Genomic DNA, 23054 nt, shown 5'->3' on the forward strand with positions numbered 1-23054 from the left:
CTATCTCTTCCATCTCTTCCTCCCTCTCCCCTTCCCTCTTCCATCCTCCCTTCCTTCTCTCGTCTTCCCTCTCCTATCCTCCCTCCCTCTCCCTCCCTCCTCCCTCCTTCCTTTCCTTCCAGCGCGGAGAGGGTTAAGGCAGGCCCGTCTCCGGCGGAGCGGGGGGGGGGGGGTGGAGGCAGTGACGCGCCCTCTTCTCCCTCCAATCCCGATATAATCCCGCATCCCCGGCGCCAGCGAGCGGAGAGAGCGGCATCAGCGGAGGCTCCTGGGCTCTGCCTCCTCCGGGGCCCCTTCTCTCTCTCTCTCTCTGGTCTTCTCTCTCCTTCCTTCCTTCCTTCCTTCCTTCCTTCCTTCCCTCCCTCCCCGGTCCATCCATTTCGTTCTTCCCGGCCGCTGCCCCCCTGGACGCTGCCACCCTGAAGTTTCTGGTGGTGCTGCTGGCCGCCGGGATGCTGGCCTTCCTCGGGGCCGTCATCTGCATCATCGCGAGCGTCTACCCGGCGGGAGGCAGCCGCGGGGGAGGAGGAGGAGGGCACCCCGACAATGTCTCCAGCCCCGGAGGGCACGATGCCAGCGCTGCCGCCCTCCTTCCCGGCGCGGACAAGACCCTGGGCGCTCTCCACGGCCACGGAGCGGGAGGGGGAGGCGGCTCCCCGGACGCCTTGCTGGACCTGCTGGCCAGCGCCCGTCCCCGCCAGGAGCAGCACCAGCAGCTCTTCAGCCGCTTCCTCTGCACGCCGCTGGCCTCCGAGTGCCCCTCCGAAGGCGGGCCCCAGGGCGACGGGCCGGGCCTGCCTGCCTCCGCCAGCGAGGAGCTCTTCTTCCTCCAAAGCACCGCCGAGCAGCTCCGCCAGACGGCCCGCCAGCAGAAGGAGCAGATCCGCACCGACCAGGAGACCATCCGCGAGCTCACCACCAAGCTGAGCCGCTGCGAGAACGGGCTGGAGAGGAGCTTCCAGGACGACGACGGAGGCGCCATGCGGGACCTGCCCTGGGACTCGCCCGCCCTCGTCCGCGAGCTCGAGGAGGCCGTCCGCGCCCTCAAGGGACGCATCGACAAGATCGAGGTAAGGCAGCCGTCCCTTGGCCTCCCCCAAGACATTTCGCCCAATGCCGACCCGCGCTTGGTCAAAGCCTTTCTCCTCCTTTCCTGCCGTCTTTGAGGGCATTTCACCTTTGTTCTGTGCTTCTGGCACAAGCATGGACCAACTTGGGTCCTCCAGGAGTTTTGGACTCCAACTCCCACCATTCCTAACAGCCTCAGGTCCCTTCTTTCCCCCCCTCAGCCACTTAAACCTAATCTAGCCTAGGCTACCTTCCTTCTAATACAGTGTAGCTCATGCATGGGCCAACTTGGGTCCTCCAGGGTTTGGGACTCCAACTCCCACCATTCTTAACAGCCTCAGGCCCCTTCCTTTCCCCCCTCAGCCGCCTAAGCCTTATCTATCCTGGGCTGCCTTCCTTCTAACACAGGGCAGCTCATGCATGGGCCAACTTGGGTCCACAAAGATTTTGGACTCCAACTCCCACCATTCCTAATGGCCTCAGGCCCCTTCATTTTTCCCCTCAACCACTTACGCCTGCTCTACCCTGGGCTGCCATCCTTCAAATACAGTGTATGTAGCTCAACTTGGGACCTCAAGGGGTTTTGGACTCCAACTCCCACCATTCCTAACAGCCTCAGGCTTCTTCCTTTCCCCTCCTCAGCTGCTTAAGCCTGCTCTAGCCTGGCCTGCCTTCCTTCAAATATAGTGTAGCTCATGCATGGGCTGACTTGGGTCCTCCAGGGTTTTGGACTCCAACTCCCACCATTCCTAACAGCCTCAGCCCCCTTACTTTCCCCTCCTCAGCCACTTAAGCCTGCTCTACCCTGGGCTGCCATCCTTCAAATACAGTGCATGCACCTCAACTTGGGACCTCAAGGGGTTTTGGACTCCAACTCCCACCATTCCTAACAGCCTCAGGCTCCTTCCTTTCCCCCCTCAACTGCTTAAGCCTGCTCTAGCCTGGTCTGCCTTCCTACAAATATAGTGTGACTCATGCATGGGCCAACTTGGGTCCTCCAGGGTTTGGGACTCCAACTCCCACCATTCCCAACAGTCTCAGGCCCCCTTCTTTTCCCCCTCAGCCGCTTAAGCCTGCTCTAGCCTGGCCTGCCTTCCTTCATGAGCTGACTTGGGTCCTCCAGGGTTTTGACTCCAACTCCCACCATTCCTAACAGCCTCAGGCTCCTTCCTTTCCCCCCTCAGCCACTTAAACCTAATCTAGCCTGGGCTACCTTCCTTCAAATATAGTGTAGCTCATGCATGGGCCGACTTGGGTCCTCCAAGGTTTGGGACTCCAACTCCCACCATTCCTAACAGCCTCAGGCCCCTTCCTTTTCCCCCTCAGCCGCTTAAACCTGCTCTAGCCTGGGCTGCCTTCCTTCTAATACAGGCAGAGGGGAGAAAGGAAAGGGGCTGAGGCTGTTAGGAATGGTGGGAGTTGGAGCCCAAAACCCCTGGAGGACCCAAGTCAACCCATGCCTGCTCTGTCATCTTTTCAACATCTCCTTGCCTTCCCTCTTTACAAAGCAGTCTTCCTGGACACCCACTTTGCCCCAATGCCACCCAGTTCCCTTTTCTCTTTCTTCTCCTTTTCCCTTTCCCCTCTTAACCATCTACATTTCCCAGTACCAACCAGTTATTCTTGGTGGACCCTTTCTCCTCCTCCCCGCTTTTCTCTTCCTTCCCGCTTTCCCATTCCCCCAGCCTTCCTTTATTTCCAGTGCTAAACTGTTGTTAGTGGTGGTGATGGTGATGGTGGGTCCTTTTGCCCTCCACACATCTCTTCCCTTTCCCTTTTTGGGGAGCCATTCTCCTTTGCCCAGTGCCAACTAGTTCTTGGTATCTGCTTTCTTCTTCGTCTCCTTTCCCTCTTCTCCTCTCTTTTTGGGTAAAATCATAGAATCCTAGATTTGGAAGAGAATTCATGGGCCATCCAGTCTAAACCCCTGCCAAGAAGCAGGAAAATCACATTCAAAGGACCCCCGGCAGATGGCCATCCAGCCTCTGTTTAAAAGCCTCCAAAGAAGGAGGCTCCACCACACTCCGGGGCAGAGAGTTCCATTGCTGAACAGCGCTCACTGTCACCAAGTTCTTCCTAACGTTCAGGTAGAATCTCCTTTCTTTCTTGTAGTTTGAAGCCATTGTTCCATTGTGTCCTTGTCTCCAGGACAGCAGAAAATAAGATATTTTTTTGAAGCCATTGTTCCACATCTTAGTCTCCAGGGCAGCAGAAAACAAGTTTACACACTCCTCCCTATGACTTCCCCTCACATATCTATACATGGCCCTCATCATGTCTCCTCTCAGCCTTCTCTTCTGCAGGCTAAACACGCCCAGCTCTTTAAGCCGCTCCTCATAGGGCTTGTTCTCCAGACTCTTGATCATTTTAGTCACCATCCTCTGGACGCATTCCAGCATGTCAACATCTCCCCCCAAAATTTGCCCATGCCTGCTTTAACCTCTCTTGTAATCACGCTACTACACTAGATTCTCAGTTAGCCAGAGGCAATTGGGACTCTCAAGCAACCAGCAAGAGTTTACTGACTGCCAATTAACTCAAAGTGCATATTGCATTCATCAAACTGTTTTTATAATTTTGCAAAGCTGTGTTGCATTGCCTTTGTCTTTATTTGCTTTTAATTACTGCTTTTAATTTCAATATTAATATAAAGTCAATGCATATAAAATTGTTTCTAGGCACTGAATGTTTGCCTTTGTGTTTGTTTATGCTGGAATCCGCCCTGAGTCCCCTCAGAGAGATAAAGTTAGGGTTACGGTATATATTATTATTATTATTATTATTATTATTATTATTATTATGATGCAGAGTTTCTGGTATGGAATAGATTGGGGTATCATATCAGTTAAGCCTATTTGTAATAGTAACGCTTAAGCAACCAGAAACTACATTTAGCTGGGATCTACTGATCTCCATGGGTGCTGGTTAACTGACATGCTGATGTATTACTATTGTTATGTTGGCGTCGCCAAGCATTTACGATGATCCTCCTGCACTGGCGGGAAGGAAGAGTCTTACTAGGAGGAAGCAACTGCAGCCCATTTCTAGCATCAAAAGAGAACAGATGGCAACTTCACCCTGATAACATGAATTAAGCTTCGGGTAGATGCCATACTGAACATGATGGGCACACATTGCCTCCGTTGCCTGGGCTGTTTTCCCCCATGAAACCCTGTTTCGCTTTGCCCCCTCCCCAGCTTCCTCACCTATTATGAAACCCCTATGCAGAAAAATATAAATAGTGTCCCCTTTCACTAAGGAAAATTTAATTTGTTCGTGATCCTTCCCTCTTCCCCTTTATCTTCTGCCCCTAGGGATGCTGGGAGAGCTTAATTGCATTTTAATTATTCATGTAATTAAAAGAACTTTAATCATAGCGGTGATACATAGTTTGGGTAAATTGCAAAGTCCTTTGCTGTTGACTTTCTCATTCTGGAATTTGGGGATGAAGGTGATGGGGATGTATATGAAAAAGCAGGCAGGTAAATGGTTGGCAGGTATACTAAATACATGTTGAAGCAGGCATGGGCCAATTTGGGCTCTCTGGGTGTTTTGGACTCCAACTCCCATCATTCCTAACAGCCTCAGGCCCCTTCCTTTCCCCCCTCAGCCGCTTAAGCTTAGCGGCTGAGGGGGGAAAGGAAAGGGCCTGAGGCTGTTAGGAATGATGGGAGTTGGAGTCCAAAACACCCAGAGAGCCCAAGTTGGCCCATGCCTGTGTTACAGCATATAAATCTTTGCCCTAGTGCCCTCTATAAGCTTTTCTCGCTGCTGGAATACACATGATAGTAGTCACAGAAATAGGTTATGTTCAGAAATATGCCCATTTGCAGGTAAACAAGTTGGTGGAGCTTTTACAAAAAATATACAAACAAACACATGTATCCTTGTTACTTGAGTCACCCCGCCGATCTTCCTTCAGCAGCCGCGTCGTCCCAAGGCGCTATCGAATCCTTTGAGAATATTTGATTTCCAGCCACGTTTTAATTAATACTCGAGGGGCCAAACTCTTATCTCCTCCATTAAAGCACTGTATATTACGGAAAAAGCTAGCAGGTATTTTGCATATCAGAGCATCTGGAATTGGTCTACAAAATCTGGGTTTGTGTTAGATTATCTCAATGTGGTTCACTTTGAACTAATTATGGCTTCTATTCCATGAATGTCTATTCCGACCTCTGTGTTTTTAATTGTTCAGAAACACTTATTCTTTAATCACTATGTATGCATGATTTTAAATAACTGTTGAAATTGATGTTTTAATGATTAGATTTTAATGTATATGTTGTTTTACGCTGATTTGTGTAATATGGCTAAGGTTCTTAATTTATAGTATATGTTATTGTCTAGATCAGTGTTTCTCAACCTTCCTAATGTAGTGACCCCTTAATACAGTTCCTCATGTTGTGGTGACCCCCAACCATAACATTATTTTCGTACTTCATAACTGTAATTTTGCTACTGTTACGAATCGTAATGTAAACATCTGAATATGCAGGATGTATTTTCATTCACTGGACCAAATTTGGCAAAAAAACCCAATACGCCCAATTTTGAATACTGATAGGGTTGCGGGGGATTGATTTTGTCATTTGGGATTTATAGTTAACCTACAATCAAGTGCATTCCGAACTCCACCAACGATAACATTAAGCCACATTTGGCACACAGAACTCCCATGACCAACAGAAAATACTGAAAAGGTTTGGTGGGCATTGACCTTGAGTTTGGAAGTTGTAGTTCACCTACAACCAGAGAGAACTGTGGACTCAAACAATGATGGATCTGGACCAAACTTGGCACTCAAAATTCCCAAATGTGAACTTTGGTGGAGTTTGGGGAAAATAGATCTTGACATTTGGGAGTTGTAGTTGCTGGGATGTATAGTTCACCTACAATCAAAGAGCATTCTGAACCCCGCCAATGATAGGATTGGGCCAAACTTCCCACACAGAACCGTCATGACCAACAGAAAATACTGGGTTTTCTGATGGTCTTTGGCAACTCCTCTGACACCCCCTCGTGACCCCCCCCCCCCTCCCCAGTGGTCCGACTCCCAGGTTGAGAAACACTGGTCTAGAAATTATGTTTTGGTTTTCACATGTATGTACGGCATTGAACTTTGCCACTGTTATGTTGGAAGGACACCCTTTGAGTCCCCTCAGGGGTGAGAAAAGCAGCATATAAATGCAACAATTGAATAGATAAATAAAATTGGAGCCCCCAGTGGTGCAGTGGGTTAAACTGCCAATCTGCTGAACTTGCTGACCAAAAAATCAGAAGTTTGAATCCGGGGAGCAGGTAGAACTCCTGCTGTTAGCCCCAGCTTCTGCCAACCTAGCAGTTTGAAAACATGCAAATGTGAGTAGATCAATAGTTATCACTTCGGCGAGAAGATAATGGCGCTCTATGCAGTCATGCTGACCACATGACCTTGGAGGTGTCTATGGACAATGCCAGCTCTTTGGCTAAGAAATAGAGATGACTACCACCTTTATCTTTACCTTTAGTATTGTGTCAATACTCAAATTAGCTCTTCAGAGTCATGAAGTTAACAAAATGATAAAGATGGAGCCAGTATTTCTGGTCTACGGCAAACCTGTTCATTGTGGGAAGTATATGATTGTCAATTTTACAACTTTGTCCCATTGTAGACAATGGTTTGTTGTGAGTTTTCCGGGCTGTATGGCCATGTTCCAGAAGTATTCTCTCTCCTGACATTTCGCCTGCATCTACAATAGGCATTCTCAGAGGTTGTGAGGTTTGAGGGTGCCTGCCATAGATGAAGGCGAAATGTCAGGAGAGAATGCTTCTGGAACATGGCCATACAGCCCCACAACCTCTGTGGATGCCTGCCATAGATGAAGGCAAAATGTCAGGAGTTAATGCTTTTTGCATATGGCCATACAGCTCAGAAAAGTCACAACAAACCAGTGATTCTGGCCATGAAAACCCTTGACAATACTTATACAACTTTGATAATATTATTAGCTAGCCAGCATAAAACCTAAATGTGTGTGTGTGTGTGTATACTAGCCATCCCCTGCCACACATTGCTGTGGCCCAGTCTGTGTATATGTGCTTTGTATGCGTATATGTGTGCGTGTATATAAATATTTGTGTATATGTGTATATATGTGTATTTGTGTGTATATATGTGGTTTTACACATGTGTTGTAATTTTTTTTGACTTTTTAAATCTCTTCTACTGTATTTTTCAGTGTTTTTATGAGTGATGGTCACTCGTTGGCGTAATACGTGTATTGTGTCCAAATTTGGTGTCAATTTGTCCAGTGGTTTTTGAGTTATGTTAATCCCACAAACAAACATTACACACACACACACACACAGCATGCATGTGTGTATAACAGTTATAATTTTCAGACTGCTATATTTTTCTATTTTTCAAAGTCAGAAGCTGTTTTACATCAACATACATTCAAGAGATTGGCCGCAGGTCATTTGCTCTTCTTTCTTTCCAGTGTTATTTTTTCTCATCACATTTCTCTGAATCTTTGCCCCAGATTTTTTCCCCTTGTCTGATTACAAATAGATGAGTGCAAAGCTCACAGAAAGAGAAGCAGCTACAGCCAATGCTCCCCTTGAGAAGCTCTGTGTGTGTTTAAACGACTGAATGAGAAAAAAAGAGAGGGAGGAAAGAAGCTTTGGACCTTCGTGACCCATAAGTGTGCTCGGAGTAGTTGATGCAGAGACTGGAAGTTATGTACAAAGAAAGAGTACCATCGTGCACGTTATTGCATGCTTTGCCGCTAACAATAAAAGCCCAAAAGAAGCTAAAGCCATCCCGGTCACTGATCTGAGTCCATGTTTGATGTGTTCAAAAGACTGTTAAGCTTGAGGGCAAGAGCTGGCCAGTGGACTGATCCTTGTAAGCTGCTCTGGGGGCATTTGGGAGGATTGGCAAACAGGGTCGAAATGATTCAAATGCATTCAAATAACTGCTCCCTGTTTAGATGTCTGGACACTGAGTAAAACAAACAACAGGCAGTGGTATGTATGCAGCAAGTGTATGCAGCAGGTACGCAACCCAACACTTCTGCAGCAGGAACGTAACTCAAACTGGCTGTCACAGGTTCACAGTGTACTGCTTCGGCCAGATTTGGGTACTTATGCCTGGGATGAAGCTGCTACCTTCAAGTTCAAGACCTCCCATGATCTTGTGTCCTGATCGAAGCCTGCAAATCACTATGTATAGCTCAGCTTCCCGTAACAGATTGGGAGGGGAAGGAAAGATCGGATGGTGATGCTCTAGCTCACTCTCTTTGAGTATTTGCGCAATCTGTCTTGGTCACAATGGACTAGAACTTGAAAACGTTTTTAACATCAGCATTTTTTATTAGAAGACCCCCTCAAGAGGTATGGATAGTAGCCATGCTAGCTGGGAGATTTTGGAAGCCATGCACACAAAAAAGTAATTTCTCCAAGATCAATACTGGAAAGCGACCTGTGGTTTTATATTCTCTTTAGATAAGTCACAGGAAACAGGAGGCAGTATCCTCTTGGTGACTTATATATGCACAAATTCCCTTTTAGAAGCCTCTGGGCATTTCTGTCCCTTGCGGAACAGCTGTATCCAGTTGAAGTTTGCAGAACTGCAGTTGCACATATGGCCATGCATTCTGCATTGATGCACATGGACAAGAGACATGATTGTGCATTGATGTATGTGCACATTGCACATGCAGCTGGGCATGTGCTCTTGGTCATATAGCATTAAAATTCACTCCCAAGGAGGCTTTGTGCGACTACTTTTTAATTTGGAAGGCATAGAGCTAAACTTTATTACAGGCATGGGCAAATTTGGGCCCTCCAGGTGTTTTGGACTTCTACTTCCACAATTCCTAACAGCCTCAGCCCCCTTCCTTTTCCAACTCTGGGAGTTAGTACTCATCTCCATTACTAAGCTGAAGAGTCGGCATTGTCCATAGATACCTCCTTGGTCATGTGGCCAGGATGACTGCATGGAGCGCCGTTACCTTCCCGTCGAAATGACACTTATTGATCTACTCACATATGTTTTCAAGCTGCTAGGTTGGCAGAAACTGGGGCTAACAGCGGGAGTTCACCCCGCTCCCAGATTCAAACCGCCGACCTTTCGATCAGCAACTTCAGCAGCTCAGTGGTTTAACCCGCTGCGCTTTTGCGGGCTCCAATACTACATAGTGATAAAATAAGTGTTTCTGAAGAGTTAAAAACACAGAGGTCAGATTAGGCATTCATGAAATGGATTTATTTATTTATTTATTTATTTACAACATTTCTACCCCGTCCTTCTCAACCCCGTCCTTCTCAACTCAGCAGCTAACACTGGCAACAATTTGATGCTGCAAATCACAATATAACAATACAAAACCATAAATACATAATAATTTAAAAACAATAAACATTAGTTAAACAATTATATAGCTGTTTCCATTTTTATCCAATCATATGGTCCAGTTCAGTGTCCAAAGCGCCGTTATCCCTGCTAGCCAAAGGCCTGGTTCCAAAACCATTATTTCAGTTTTTTCCTAAAGGAAAGGAGGGAGGACGCTGATCTAATCTCGCTGAGGAGTGAGTTCCTCAAGCAGGGGGTCACCACCGAGAAGGTCCTGTCCCTCCTCCCCACCAGACGCGTTTGCAAAGCTGGTGGGATTGAGAGCAGGGCTTCCCTGGTGGATCTTACTATGAGGCGGAACATAGAGAGATATACGTTCGGACAAGTAAGCTGGACCGGAGCCATTTAGGGCTTTATAGGCCAAAACCAGCCTATAAAGAAATGGACCAGCAGCCAGTGGAGTTGACATAACAGGGGAGTGGTGTGCTCCCTGTATGGCTCTCTGGTGAGCAGTCTGGCTGCCGCCCATTGAACTAGTTAAAGTTCCCGAACAGTCTTCAAAGGCAGCCCCATGTAGAGTGCATTGCGGTAATCTATCCGGGATGTAACCAGAGCGTGGATCACTGTGGCCAGCTGGAAGCAATAATTAGTTGAAAGTGAGATCAATTCCAGATGCTCTGATATGCAAAATACCTGCTAGCTTTTCCCATAATAAACAGTATTTTAATGGAGGAGATAAGAGTTTGGCCCCTCGGGTATTAATTAAAACGTGGCTGGGAATCAAATATTCTCAAAGGATTTGATAGCGCCTTGGGACAATGCGGCTACTGAAGGAAGGATGGCAGGGTGACTCAAGTAACAAGCATGTGTCTGTTTGTATAGTTTTTGTAAAAGCTCCACCAACTTGTTTACCTGCAAACGGGCATATTTGTATACATAACCTATTTCTGTGACTACTATCGTGTGTATTCCAGCAGGGAGGAAAGCTTATAGACGGCACTAGGGCAAAGCTTTATATCATGTAACATAGGCACAGGCAAACTTGTGCTCTCTAGATGTTTTGGACTCCAACTCCCACCATTCCTAACAGCCTCAGGCCCTTTCCTTTTCCCCCTCGGCCGCTTAAGCGGCCGAGGGGGAAAAGGAAGGGGCCTGAGGCTGTTAGGAATGGTGGGAGTCGGAGTCCAAAACACCTGAAGGGCACAAGTTTGCCCATGCCTGCTCTTTCATAACCAAAACCAGGGTCTTTTTACGTGTGGCACCTCACTTTCAGAGTCCTCTCCTCAGGGAAGCTCACCTGATTTCATTTCCTGGAAGCAAATGAAGGTCGTTTCCTTTTCCTGGGCTTCTAATTTGTTTAACCCAGAATTGTTTTAATTGCTCCATTTGTCCTGCTGTTTATTGATTGCTATTGTTAGTATTGATCTGTTCTTCTCTGTTGTTGGTGACTTTGTCCTAGTAATGGTGTTTTGACCCAGTCAAAGCTAGGATAACATTAAGGGGGGGATATATACATTAATAAAATAACCTACTTTAGATTATTTGGTTCTATATTCCAGGATCCGATCCCAGGTTTTCTATTTATCCCAGATTATCTGATAGTGCAGACTCATATAATCTAGTTTAAAGCAGAAAACTTGGGATATAGGGCCTGTCTGGAAGGGCTCTTTGTTGAATCCAAGCTTCTGTGTGTTCTGTTACACCTTACATAAAGGAGAATATAGACATAGAAGAATTGACCGCACCCCTGAACAGAACATGTTAAGGAAGCAACATACTTCTTTCGGATTCCCTTGGCTAAGCGATCAGCTTGGCTGTAAGGATGGGTTTATTAAAAATTCAAGGCACGGAGAATGCAATATTTGTAAATTATTAATAACAGAGATTGGGTCCCCCCCCCAAGTAGTTCATTTATGTTATTCATTTTAGCATTTTAAAAATACAGTGGGTCCTTAGTATCTGTTGGGGTTTGGTTCTGGATCTACCATTGATTCTTACTTAGTTGTTGTAGGTTTTTCGGGCTATATGGCCATGTTCTAGAGGCATTCTCTCCAAACGTTTCGCCTGCATCTATGGCAAGCATCCTCAGAGGTAGTGAGGTCTGTTGGAACTAGGAAAAAGGGTTTATATATCTGTGGAATGACCAGGGTGGAACAAAGGACTCTTGTCTGTTGGAGCTAGGTGTGGATGTTTCAACTGACCACCTTGATTAGCATTTGATGGCCTGGCAGTGCCTGGGAAAATCTTTTGTTGAGAGGTAATTAGATATCCTTGTTTGTTTCCTCTCTGTTGTTTACTTACTTACTTACTTACTTACTTAGGCGATCCCTCATAGCCCAAGGATGATGGTCCTTCAAGTGTAGCATCTTGGCGGTGGGTCCGTAGGTCGCTGTGGAGCTCTATTCTTGATCTGCATCTTCCATAGTTTCCATGTGGACGGCAGTCCCAGTCAGGGTTGGCTTGAGGCACCTTCCTCTTGGCATGTTTCTCCCTTTTGCCCTCCATTCATGCTTCTTCAAATTCCGCAGCACTGCTGATTACAGCTGACCTCCAGTTAAAGTGTTCCAGCGCCAGGGCTTCCCAGTTCTTGGTGTTTATACCACAGTTCATTGCTTGTGGCATGGGTCAATCTTTATTTGATTAAAGAAAAACACATAAGATCGGAAGTGGATGGTGGACCTGTTGCTATGGGGTCATTGAATCCAGTTGGTTTTACAATTACTCTTTTGACAGCTACTCTGGATTCGATGCAATGGCAGCAAGTGGCTCTAATTCAGCCAGTCAGTGACTCCCCACTAGGTTTTAATTCAGGCGTCAAAGAAATCCTCCAAAGTTTGTTACAACGGTTATGTGCTTTCATGTCATTTCCACCTGATGACAATTTGAAGGTGAATCTATCACAGGGTTTTCTAGGCTGAGAGGGTGTGACTTGTCAAAGGTCAGCTAGGGTTTCCATGGCTGAGTGAGAAATCAAATCTTGGTCTTCAGATTTATGCTCCAACACTCAAACTGCTACACCAGGCATGGGCAAACTTAAGCTGCTGTGGGGGAAAAGGAAGGGGCCTGAGGCTGTTAGGAATGGTGGGAGTTGGAGTCCAAAACACCGGGAGGGCCCAAGTTTGTCCATTCCTGTGCTATGCTTTGCTGACTCTCTGATTCCTGAGAGAGATTCAGAACTGGGACAGTTCCCGTGGTCCCTGTGGTGGCTGCAAAATCAAGGGAAGAGTCACCTTCCCTATGGGATTGATAAAATGCCTACAAGTCTCCTTCCTTGTTACATTAATTAAAATTTATTTAAAATGGAAAAGGATCAGGAAGCCAAGCCTTATGAGGAGCGGCATAGGGAGCTGTGTATGTTTAGCTTAGAGAAGAAAAGGTTAAGAAGGGACATGATAACCATGTTTAAATATTTGAAAGGATGTCATATTGAGAAGGGAGCAAGTTTGTTTTCTGCTACTACAGAGACTAGGACACAGAGCAATGGATTCAAATTGTAGGAAAAGAGATTCCACCTAAACATTGGGAGGATAGGAGCTGATCGGCAGTGGTATATGCTATGTGGTAAGATCTCTTTCTCTAAAAGATGGCCATTCAGCACCTGTTTTTAAACAGGTACTGAATGGCCATCTGTCAGGAGTGCTTTGGTTGTGTGTTTTTGCATAGCATAATAATAATAATAATAATAATAATAATAATAATAATAATAATCGGCACACTGGGTGCTGTGCCAAAAGATCTCAGCTGGCATTAGAAAACATTGACAAAATCACGATCTGTCAACTGCGAAAGGCCGCCTTACTTGGATCTGCACGCATCATTCGAAAATATATCACACAGTCCTAAACTCTTGGGAAGTGTTCAACTTGTGATTTTGTGATACAAAATCCAGCATGTATATCTCATTTGCTGTGTCATACTGTGTTTTTGTGTCAGTAAAATAATAATAATAATAAGAATAAGAATAATAATAATAATAGCAGTACTTTATTTATAGCCTGCCCTATCTCCCCGAAGGGACTCAGGGCAGCTTAAAGGTAAAAGTAAAGGTTTACCCTGACATTAAGTCTAGTCATGTCTGACTCTGGGAGTTGGTGCTCATCTCCATCTCTGAGCCAAAGAGCCGGGGTTGTCCATAGACACCTCCAAGGTCATGTGGTTAGCATGACTGCATGGATCACGGTTACCTTCCCGCTGGAGTGGTAACTATTGATCTACTCACATTTGCATATTTTTGAACTGTTAAGTTGGCAGAAGCTGGGGCTAATAGTGGGAGCTCACTTCACTCCCTGGATTTGAACCACCAACCTTTTGGTCAGAAGTTCAGCAGCTCAGTGGTTTAACCACTAAATAACATAACAAATCATAACAGCTCAATAAAAATTATAAAAAGCAACTTACATAAACAAGACATAATACATAGAGTTTCTTACAACTCTTTGGTGAAATAATTCTTCTTGTTATAACAATTAAATAACAGCTCTTGGTGCCTTACTTTTGCAATGCTATATCACTATTGCCAGTACAACCACCAGTTGATTCCCAATGATAACTCATTGTAGGTATCCACCTATACAAGTCCTGTAATCGCCATCCCTGTGGCACATCAAAACCCTGAGCAGGAAGATTATACATCTTCTCTTTTATTTGATTTTGTAGCGGTCCTATTAGAACACTCGTTTTTCAAATGATGAGATTGCCCCAACTGTCCTATGGATATGCGTTTTTGATAGTGGAGAAGTAAAGAAATGATCCTGACAGTTGCTAAGGGACCGTGCTGAAAGATCTGTGATTTTCTCTAGCGATTTCTCACATAAGCCATTAGCATCAGACATGTTCCCCAGAGTTCAACTTGTCTTCAGGGCTTCTAGAAGGAAGCTGATGACACGCACAAGACATGAGAATATCCCTGCAATCCTGTCCAACTTGGTTAGTGATCTGAGGGTTTCTTGTCCCCTTCACCTTGTGGCATCCCATCCACATTGAGTCAAACGTTCAGTGAAAACAATATCCATGTAACAGTATAGGCTAGTGGTTCTCAACCTGTGGGTCTCCAGGTGTTTTGACCTACAACTCTCAGAAATCCCAGCCAGTTTACCAGCTGTTAGGATTTCAGGGAGTTGAAGACTAAAACATCTGGGGACCCACAGGTTGAGGACCACTGATATAGGCAGTTCCTAAGTTACGAAAAAGATAGCTTCTGTAGGTTTGTTCTTAAGCTGAATTTGTATGTAAATCAGAAAAGGGACATTTTAAAGTGTAACTCCAAGCAAATCTGTAAATACATTTAGCTTTGGATATAACATAGGGAAGTGGTGTTTATTTTTTTTTCTGTGCCCCTATTAAGAAGATTTCACTTCACTTTCTGTGATAATTCTGAAAAATTGGCTTGTTGTGGAAACAAGGATTTGTGATAAAGCATTAGTGGAGATTTCTTTTTTCCCATGAAAACTCTTCAAGGAGTGAATTTCCATTCTGGGGAGTAGATTCCTCTCGTTTCCTATTGTCTCACCCCTGTTTGTGGAGCCCCCGGTGGTGCAGTGGGTTAAACCCCTGCGCCGGCAGGACTGAAGACCGTCAGGTCACAGGTTCGAATCCGGGGAGAGGCTGATGAGCTCCCTTTATCAGCTCCAGCTCCTCATGCGGGGATATGAGAGAAGCCTCCCACAAGGATGATAAAACATCAAATCATCCGGGAGTCCCCTGGGCAACGTCCTTGCAGATGGCCAATTCTCTCACAACAGAAGCAACTTGCAGTTTCTCAAGTCACTCCTGACACGACAAAAAAAAACCTGCTTGTAACTATGAGTCATTTGTAAGTCAGATGTTTGTAATCTGGGGACTGCCTGAACACAGGATTTCAGACTGAATGAATCAGCAGAACACAAGCACATTAACACACACACACACATTTACATTACTATTATTTAATAGAGAGCTAAAAATCAGGGACAGCTTGTATGGATATGCTGATTTAGAAAGGTTGCTGTGAGGTTATATGTGAACTACTGAGAGAGGGTTTTTTGGCACTTTGCATATACCAACTGTAGTACTCAGTGTTGCTTGAGTGCAGTGTTGCTTTTGGATAAGTGCAATATGTCAATATAGAATGGTGCAATGATAACTGGAACAGCCCAGCCTATGATCTTGGATTATGTGATTTTAATGTTTTTCATGTTGAAATGTTTCAGTGGGTGTTTTAATGTATATGTTTTTTTATTTACTGCACATGTATTGTTTGTATTGTATGGCATTAAATTGTGACTTTATGTGCACCACTTTGAGTCCCTTTTGAGTTGAGAAAGGTGGGATATAAATATGGCAAATAAATAATTAATTAATTAAATAATTAACCATAATTAAGGAAGGTTCGGTTTTGGCTGATTTGGAGAATGCGCTTCAATTGTTCTTCATGTTGCATATTACTCCAAATTGCCCTTGAGACATCATGTGTCTATCAATGGGCTACTAAACCCACCGTCTCAGTATGCACGACATAAATAACCAGAATGCCTGTTCTCCCTGCTCTATGAGTTCCATGCCTTTCATGTCGCCTATATCACAAATTTGGTGAAAATCCACTAGCTATTTTCACATAACGGAATAACAAACAGGAAGGAAATTAATTTTATATATATGGATAAAGTAAGATAGGGTCCTTTTCTTCAGAAATTCAGAAGTGTAAACTCCACATAAAAATCCTACTGATAGATTAAAACACCATTTGAACAAAAGGCACTTAGGAGCAGAGTGTAATGTAGCCACACCAGAGTAAGATCCTACTGAGTTAAACAGGATTTATATTACATTGTCTTGACACATCGTTGTGTGCCTTCAAGTCTGACTTATGGAAAACCTAAGGTTGAAACTATTACCAGATTTTCTTGGCTTGATTTGTTCAGACATGGTTTGCCATTGCCTTTCTCTATGGCTGAGAGAGTGTGACATGCCTAAGATTTCTGAAAGCAACTAAGGATTTGAACCCTGGTTTCCTGCTGTCTAGCTCAGCACTGAAATCATTACATTTAGCCTTGGATATAGCATAATATTGCTGTCACGCTCTGTCCTACTATCTTGCCGTATTTCATCAAATTGCCATGCTACTTGTATTCTTCACTGCACTGGTTTTCCTAACAATAATTAATTTTTGCTGTCATCTTCTTACAAGTTCTGTTTGGTGGTTCTAAATTAGGGTGATAAATTTAATGTCATTATCATTATATATGTGATGTATTCCTCCCAAAACTGAGTTCAAGGAGGCTTAGAAATTCAAATGCAATACTGTTAAAACATACCAAAAAAGATAAAGGTTTCCCCTTGACATTAAGTCTAGTCATGCCTAACACTGGGGGTTGGTGCTCATCTCCATTTCTAAGCTAAAGAGCCAGCCTTGTCCATAGACACCTCTAAGTTCATGTGATCGGCATGAATGCATGGAGCGCTGTTACCTTCCCACAAAAGTGGTACCTATTGCTCTACTCACATTTGCATGTTTTTGAACTGCTAGGTTGACAGAAGCTGGGGCTAACTGAGGGAGCTCACCCCACTCCCCAGATTCAAACTGCCGATCTTTTGGCCAGCGAGTTCAGCAGCTCAGCAGTTTAGCCCGCTGTGTGTGAGAGAAAGACATTTACAGAATGCTATGATTTACTGCATTGCCAGCATGGCTACCCCTGAATATAAATGTAGTACAACTTTACCACATTTGCATCTTCCAGATGTGTCATGCTACAACATACAAACACACACAAAAGATCAACATTAAAATGGAAGTAAATAACCCACAACATAAAAAAACTAATTGAAGCATAAATTAAAAATGATATGAAACAGTGTAAAAATTGTCCAGTTAAAACAATAAAAATAGTACAGGAGCCTCTTGAATGCCCTCCTTTAAAAGCCTTGCATTTTTGAAAACACATAAGAATCAATACGTTTTTGTCTCCCAGTGCAAAGACTGTAAGGCAGTTCTGATCCCCAAGGCAGCTACCTGGAAGATGTAGGTATGTGTATGTGTGCTTTCACATCATCATGTAGTATTTTTTTTTTGCACTTTTCATCCCATACTTGCAGCATTTCCTGTACAGATTGGAATTAGTCTGCCTCCTGGCAGTTCTGGGGCACCATAAAGATGACCAGAAACAGCAGTAGGATGAACTCTGCTTCTCTTCTTGTCATTTACTTTATCATTGTACAGGTTGAGTATCCCTCATCTGAAATGCTTAGGACCAGAAGTATTTCAGATTTTGGATCTTGGAATATCTGTTTAATAAACACTAAATTCATATATGCTTCATATACATATAGCCTGAAAATAATTTTATATCATATTTTAGTACATGAAGCTTGGAGATAGATAGATAGATAGATAGATAGATAGATAGATAGATAGATAGATAGATGATAGATAGATAGATAGATAGATAGATAGATAGATAATACCCAACTTTGCCAACATTTTGGGCAGAGTTTAGTGATAAATCCTTGTCTAGTACTTTCAAGTTAGATCTCAACAAAATCTAGTAAACCTCTGTGTTTATCTCTAGTTTTTATAATTGACAGGTGAAAATAAAGTTTTGGTGATCATACTGTTCTGGTGGTAGCAGTGAGTTGGATCTTTATTGAAATCAAGCTTATGGTAGAACCAATGAAATCAAGATTGGAGCTGATTGTAATGAATTCATCCTGTTCCTTCAGTTGCTTTAAATTTGAAGATCATCTTAAGTCCAGATCAAACTTCATTGTTTGGTCAGAACCATGTTGCAGTGTTAAATGTTGCATTTGGATCATTTTAGTCTACTTGCCTTGTGTTAGTTAGTTAGTAGATTTTAACTGTTGCTTGTGGATTTTGTAAGACAACGTAATATATTTATTTGATTTTATAAGTTTCCATCCCTTCATATCATTCATAGAATCAGAGTTGGAAGAAACCTCTCAAATCCCGCCAAGAAGCAAGAAAATCGCATTCAAAGCACCCCGACAGATGGCCGTCTTTATTAATGACTTAGATGAAGGGTTAGAAGGCATGATCATCAAGTTTGCAGTTGACACCAAATTGGGAGGGATAGCCAACACTCTAGAAGACAGGAGCAGAATTCGAATGATCTTAAAAGATTAGAGAGAGAGGCCAAAACTAACAAAATGAAGTTCAACAGGGACAAATGCAAGATATTCCACTTAGGCAGAAAAAAATGAAATGCAAAGATACAGAATGGGGAATGCCTGGCTCAAGAGCAGTATGTATGAAAAACATCTTGGAGTCCTCATGGACAACAAGTTAAACTTGAGCTAACAATGTGATGCGGCAGCTAAAAAAGCCAATGGGATTTTGGCCTTCATCAGTAGGAGCATAGTGTCTTGATCCAGGGAAGTCATGCTACCCCTCTATTCTGCCTTGGTCAGACTACACCTGGAATGCTGTGTCCAGTTCTGGGCACCACAATTGAAGATAGATGTTGACAAGCTGGAATGTGTCCAGCAGAGGGCGACTAAAATAATCAAGGGTCTGGAGAACAAGCCCTATGAGGAATGGCTTAAAGAGCTGGACATGTTTAACCTGCAGAAGAGAAGGCTGGGAGGAGACATGATGAGAACCATGTAGAAATATGTGATGGGAAGTCATAGGAAGGAGGGAGCAAGCTTGTTTTCTGCTGCCCTGGAGACTAGGAAGCAGAGCAATGGCTTCAAATTACAAGAAAACCACTTGAACATTAGGGAGAACTTCCTGACTGTGAGAGGTGTTTACCAATGGAACTCTCTGTCCCAGAGTGTGGTGGAGGCTGCTTCTTTGGAGGCTTTGAAACAGAGGCTGGATGGCCATCTGTCAGGGACACTTTGAACATGATTTTCCGGCTTCTTGGCAGGGGGTTGGACTGGATGGCCCACGAGATCTCTTCCAACTCTGTTGTTCTATGATGGTTGCAGTCCTAACATGTGTGCAGGTTATTGGTTTGAGTCCTGTCTTTATTCACAGTACTTATTATTTACTTTTCTGCCAACAAGGCACTCAAAGTAAGAGTCAATAAAATACAATTGTGAATTGCTGAAATAATCTGCTGCTTAGTCTTTCATCTGGAAGGGAGGGAATATTTCAGGGAGACTGTCTGAGAGCCCCTTGAGGCTCTTCCTTCCAGCAATAAGAGAAGGATTTGTATACAGAATACAGCACTGTAGTCTGCTTCCAAAGGGGCTTGTAGCCTCGTGCAGGACACATACAGGCTAGATCTCAAAGGAACTGCCTTTGTTTCTAACAGTGAAGAATAAAATGTCGCTGTTTTGCCTTACTCTTGTATCCCAAATGCTTTCTATCTAACAAGACATGTGGGCTTTAGTGTATCAAATCTCCCTCCCCTGCCATGTTAAGGCTCTTTCGCTCTACTGTGATTCCACTGTGACAACTATAGTTGTATGATGAGGAACCCTGATGTATATAATACCCAACAGCTCCTCCATGATGACATGATGGCAACAGTCTTGGACAGCAATGGCTCCCAAAGTGACCCATTTAAGGTGGAATCAGGTGTCAAACAGTGCCCCAACCTTATTTTCCATCTTCATCGCTATGATACTTCATTTTGTTGATGGGAAGCTTCCCATCGGAGTAGAAATCATCTATCGGACAGATGGCAAGCTATTTAACCTCAGCAGACTGAAAGCCAAAAGCAAGGTCACAGCAACATCTGTTATAGGACTCCAGTATGCCGATGATAATGTAGTCTTTGCGCATTCAGAAGAAGACCTACAGGCCACTCTAAACACGTATTGCAGAAACATATGAGAAGCTCGGCCTCTCATTGAACATCAAGAAAACCAAAGTGCTGTTTCAGCAGTCACCAGCCAATCTGTCTGTAATGCCAGAAATACAGCTTAATGGTGTAACGTTAGAAAATGTTGACGATTTCAGTCACCTTGGTAGCCACCTCTGCACAAAAGTCAGCATTGACACTGAAATACACCGTCTCAGCTCTGCGAGAGCAGCATTTTTCTGAATGAATCAGAGAGTGTTTGAAGATCAGGACATTCATAGAGATACCAAGGTGCTTGTTTATAAAGCTATTGTCCTACTAACCCTGTTATATGGCTGCGAAACGTGGACTGTCTACAGACATCACACTCAACTCCTGGAATGATTCCATCAGTGTTGCCTCTGAAAAATCCTGAAAATCTCTTGGGAAGACAAGGAAACAAATGTCAGCATGCTGGAAAAAGCCCACCAGCATTGAAGCGGTTCTTCTATGCCATCAACTCCGCTGGACTGGCCATGTTGTCTGAATGTCCGGTCACCGTCTCCCAAAGCAGTTACTGTACTCCCAACTCAAGAATGGGAAACGAAATGTTGGTGGACAGGAAAAGAGATTTAAAGATGGTCTTACAGCTAACCTTAAAAACTGTGGCATAGACACTGAGAATTGGGAAGCCCTGGCCCTTGAGTGCTCTAACTGGAGGTCGGCTGTGACTAGCAGTGCTGTGGAATTTGAAGAGGCATGAATGGAGGGTGAAAGGGAGATACATGCCAAGAGGAAGGCGTGTCAAACCAACCCTGACTAGGACCATCTTCCACCTGAAAAGCAATGCCCTCACTGCGGGAGAACATGCGGATCAAGAATAGATCTCCACAGTCACCTACGTATCTACCACCAAGACACTACACTTGGAAGGCCATCATACTTAGACAATGAAGGATCGCCAAAGAAAGTAAGGTATATAATGTGAGAGGTGCTAGAACTCCCTGGCTGAGAAGTCTAAATACTACAATTACTCATCTCTAGATTCCATACAAAGGCATGGTAGCATTTAAAGTGGAATTATAGCACCATTACTGTATAGTGTGAAAGCGCCCTTAAACTCGGTTTTTACATCTCAAGAAAGATGCTGCTTTATTATCACATTACCACATTACCTAAAATGACTTCTAACATCTGTGCCTGATGAAGAAGGCTGTAATCTTTAAACGCTTGTTAAATGTTTCAGTATTACGCATCTTTTGGTTAGTCGAATAAAGGCATCCTGACAATCTGTCTGTCTCTGTGTGAGAGAGAGATATTTACATTGCCAATAAAAGCCCTGAATATATATGTAGTGTAACTTTATCACATTTGCATCTTCTAGATGTGTCATGCTACAAAACCCATCATGTATAGTCAGCATGGCATCCTTACCCCTTACTTTACTTACTTAGGCGATCCCTCGTTGTCCGAGTAGGATAATCTTCCAGGGTGGGTCCGTAGGTGACTATGGAGCCCTATTCTTGATCTGCATCGTCTCCCGCAGTGAGGGCATTGGTTTCCAGGTGGAAGGCGCACCTTCCTCTTGGCACGTTTCTCTCTCTCACCCTCCGTTCGTGCCTCTTCAAATTCTGCAGCACTGTTGGTCACAGCTGACCTCCAGCTGGAGCGCTCACGGGCCAGGGCTTCCCAGTTCTCAGTGTCTATTGCCATCTAAATTCTTGGAGCCTCCGGTGGTGCAATGAGTTAAAACCTTGTGCCAGCAGGACTGCTGATGGAAAGCCAGTGGTTCGAATCTGGGGAACGGAGTGAGCTCCTACCTGTCAGCTCCAGCTTCCTATGCGGGGACATGAGAGAAGCCTCCCACAGGATGGTAAAAAATCCAGGCATCCCCTGGGCAACATCCTTACAGACGGCCAATTCTCTCACACACCAGAAGCGACTTGCATTTTCTCAAGTTGCTCCAACATGGAAAAAAATTCTAAGTGCTTTAAGACAGTCCTTTTCTGAGGCAGTATCCACCCTGAAACATGAGATCTGTCTTCAATGTTGGTGTGATCTACATGTTCCCTGCAAACCTATCTTTTGACCTTGGCTTTTTCCCAGCCATGTGGTGTTTGGAACAGGCTCATACACTGTACAACTCTGTTGTTGTAAACAGGTTCAAGGATTGCATTGCACAAACTAGAAACATAAATTTTTGCAGATATTCAGCTATGGCAAGACCAAGAATAGAAAATTGGGGTAGCCCTGCAGATGTGGCCGGGGTGAAACTCACAGAGCTTTTAACCAGCATTGTCAAAGGCAAGAAACACCAAGAGTTGAAGTTCTCCAATATCTGGAATGCCATAAATAATACATGTCTGTCATGGTGGGGGAGAGGGGATGTCACATAGCTACTATGCATTCTTATCACACATGTGGCACTGATACCACATCATCTCTTTAAAGTTAAGATAGGGGAAAGTTCCTTGTTTGGACTAAAGTGTCAGGCATTGCCACTTCTGGGAACTGTAGTCCAAAGAAACAAGCCTTTACCAAAGGATCAGCAGCCCAGACATGTAGGATCGTTTCCTACTCCGCAATTATAGTGCTACAATTCTGCAATGAGTGCAGTGGCAGCATCCTACAGAATCCTGGGATTTGCAGTTTAAGAAGAGATATTTAGAGTTGCTATCCAAACAGCACTTCTTCCTCTCCTAACTTACTTACTTACTTACTTAGGCGATCCCTCATTGGCCGAGTAGGATAGTCTTCCAGGATCAGTGTTCTGGTGGGTCCATAGGTGACTGTGGAGCCCTATTCTTGATCTGCATCTTCTCCTACAGTGAGGGCATTGGTTTCCAGGTGGAAGGCAGTCTCGGTCAGAGTTGTCTTGACACACCTTCCTCTTGGCACGTTTCACTCTTTCGCCCTTCATTCGTGCC

General features: G+C 44.2%; 1 protein-coding gene across 2 annotated transcripts in view; it reads left to right on the forward strand.

The window, feature by feature from the left end:
* Positions 1-234: 234 nt before the first annotated feature.
* NPTXR (neuronal pentraxin receptor) overlaps positions 235-23054 on the forward strand; it is a 45777-nt gene continuing 22957 nt past the window's right edge. The window contains exon 1 of one of the 2 annotated variants that reach the window (XM_060777065.2): positions 235-1070. In XM_060777065.2, coding sequence (XP_060633048.2) covers positions 453-1070 — 618 coding nt within the window. In that variant the 5' untranslated portion in view covers positions 235-452. The remainder of the gene's footprint in view (positions 1071-23054) is intronic. The other variant, XM_060777066.2, reaches the window with a different exon arrangement.

This window comes from Anolis sagrei, chromosome 5 (assembly GCF_037176765.1).
Source record: "Anolis sagrei isolate rAnoSag1 chromosome 5, rAnoSag1.mat, whole genome shotgun sequence".
Lineage (NCBI taxonomy): Eukaryota > Metazoa > Chordata > Lepidosauria > Squamata > Dactyloidae > Anolis > Anolis sagrei.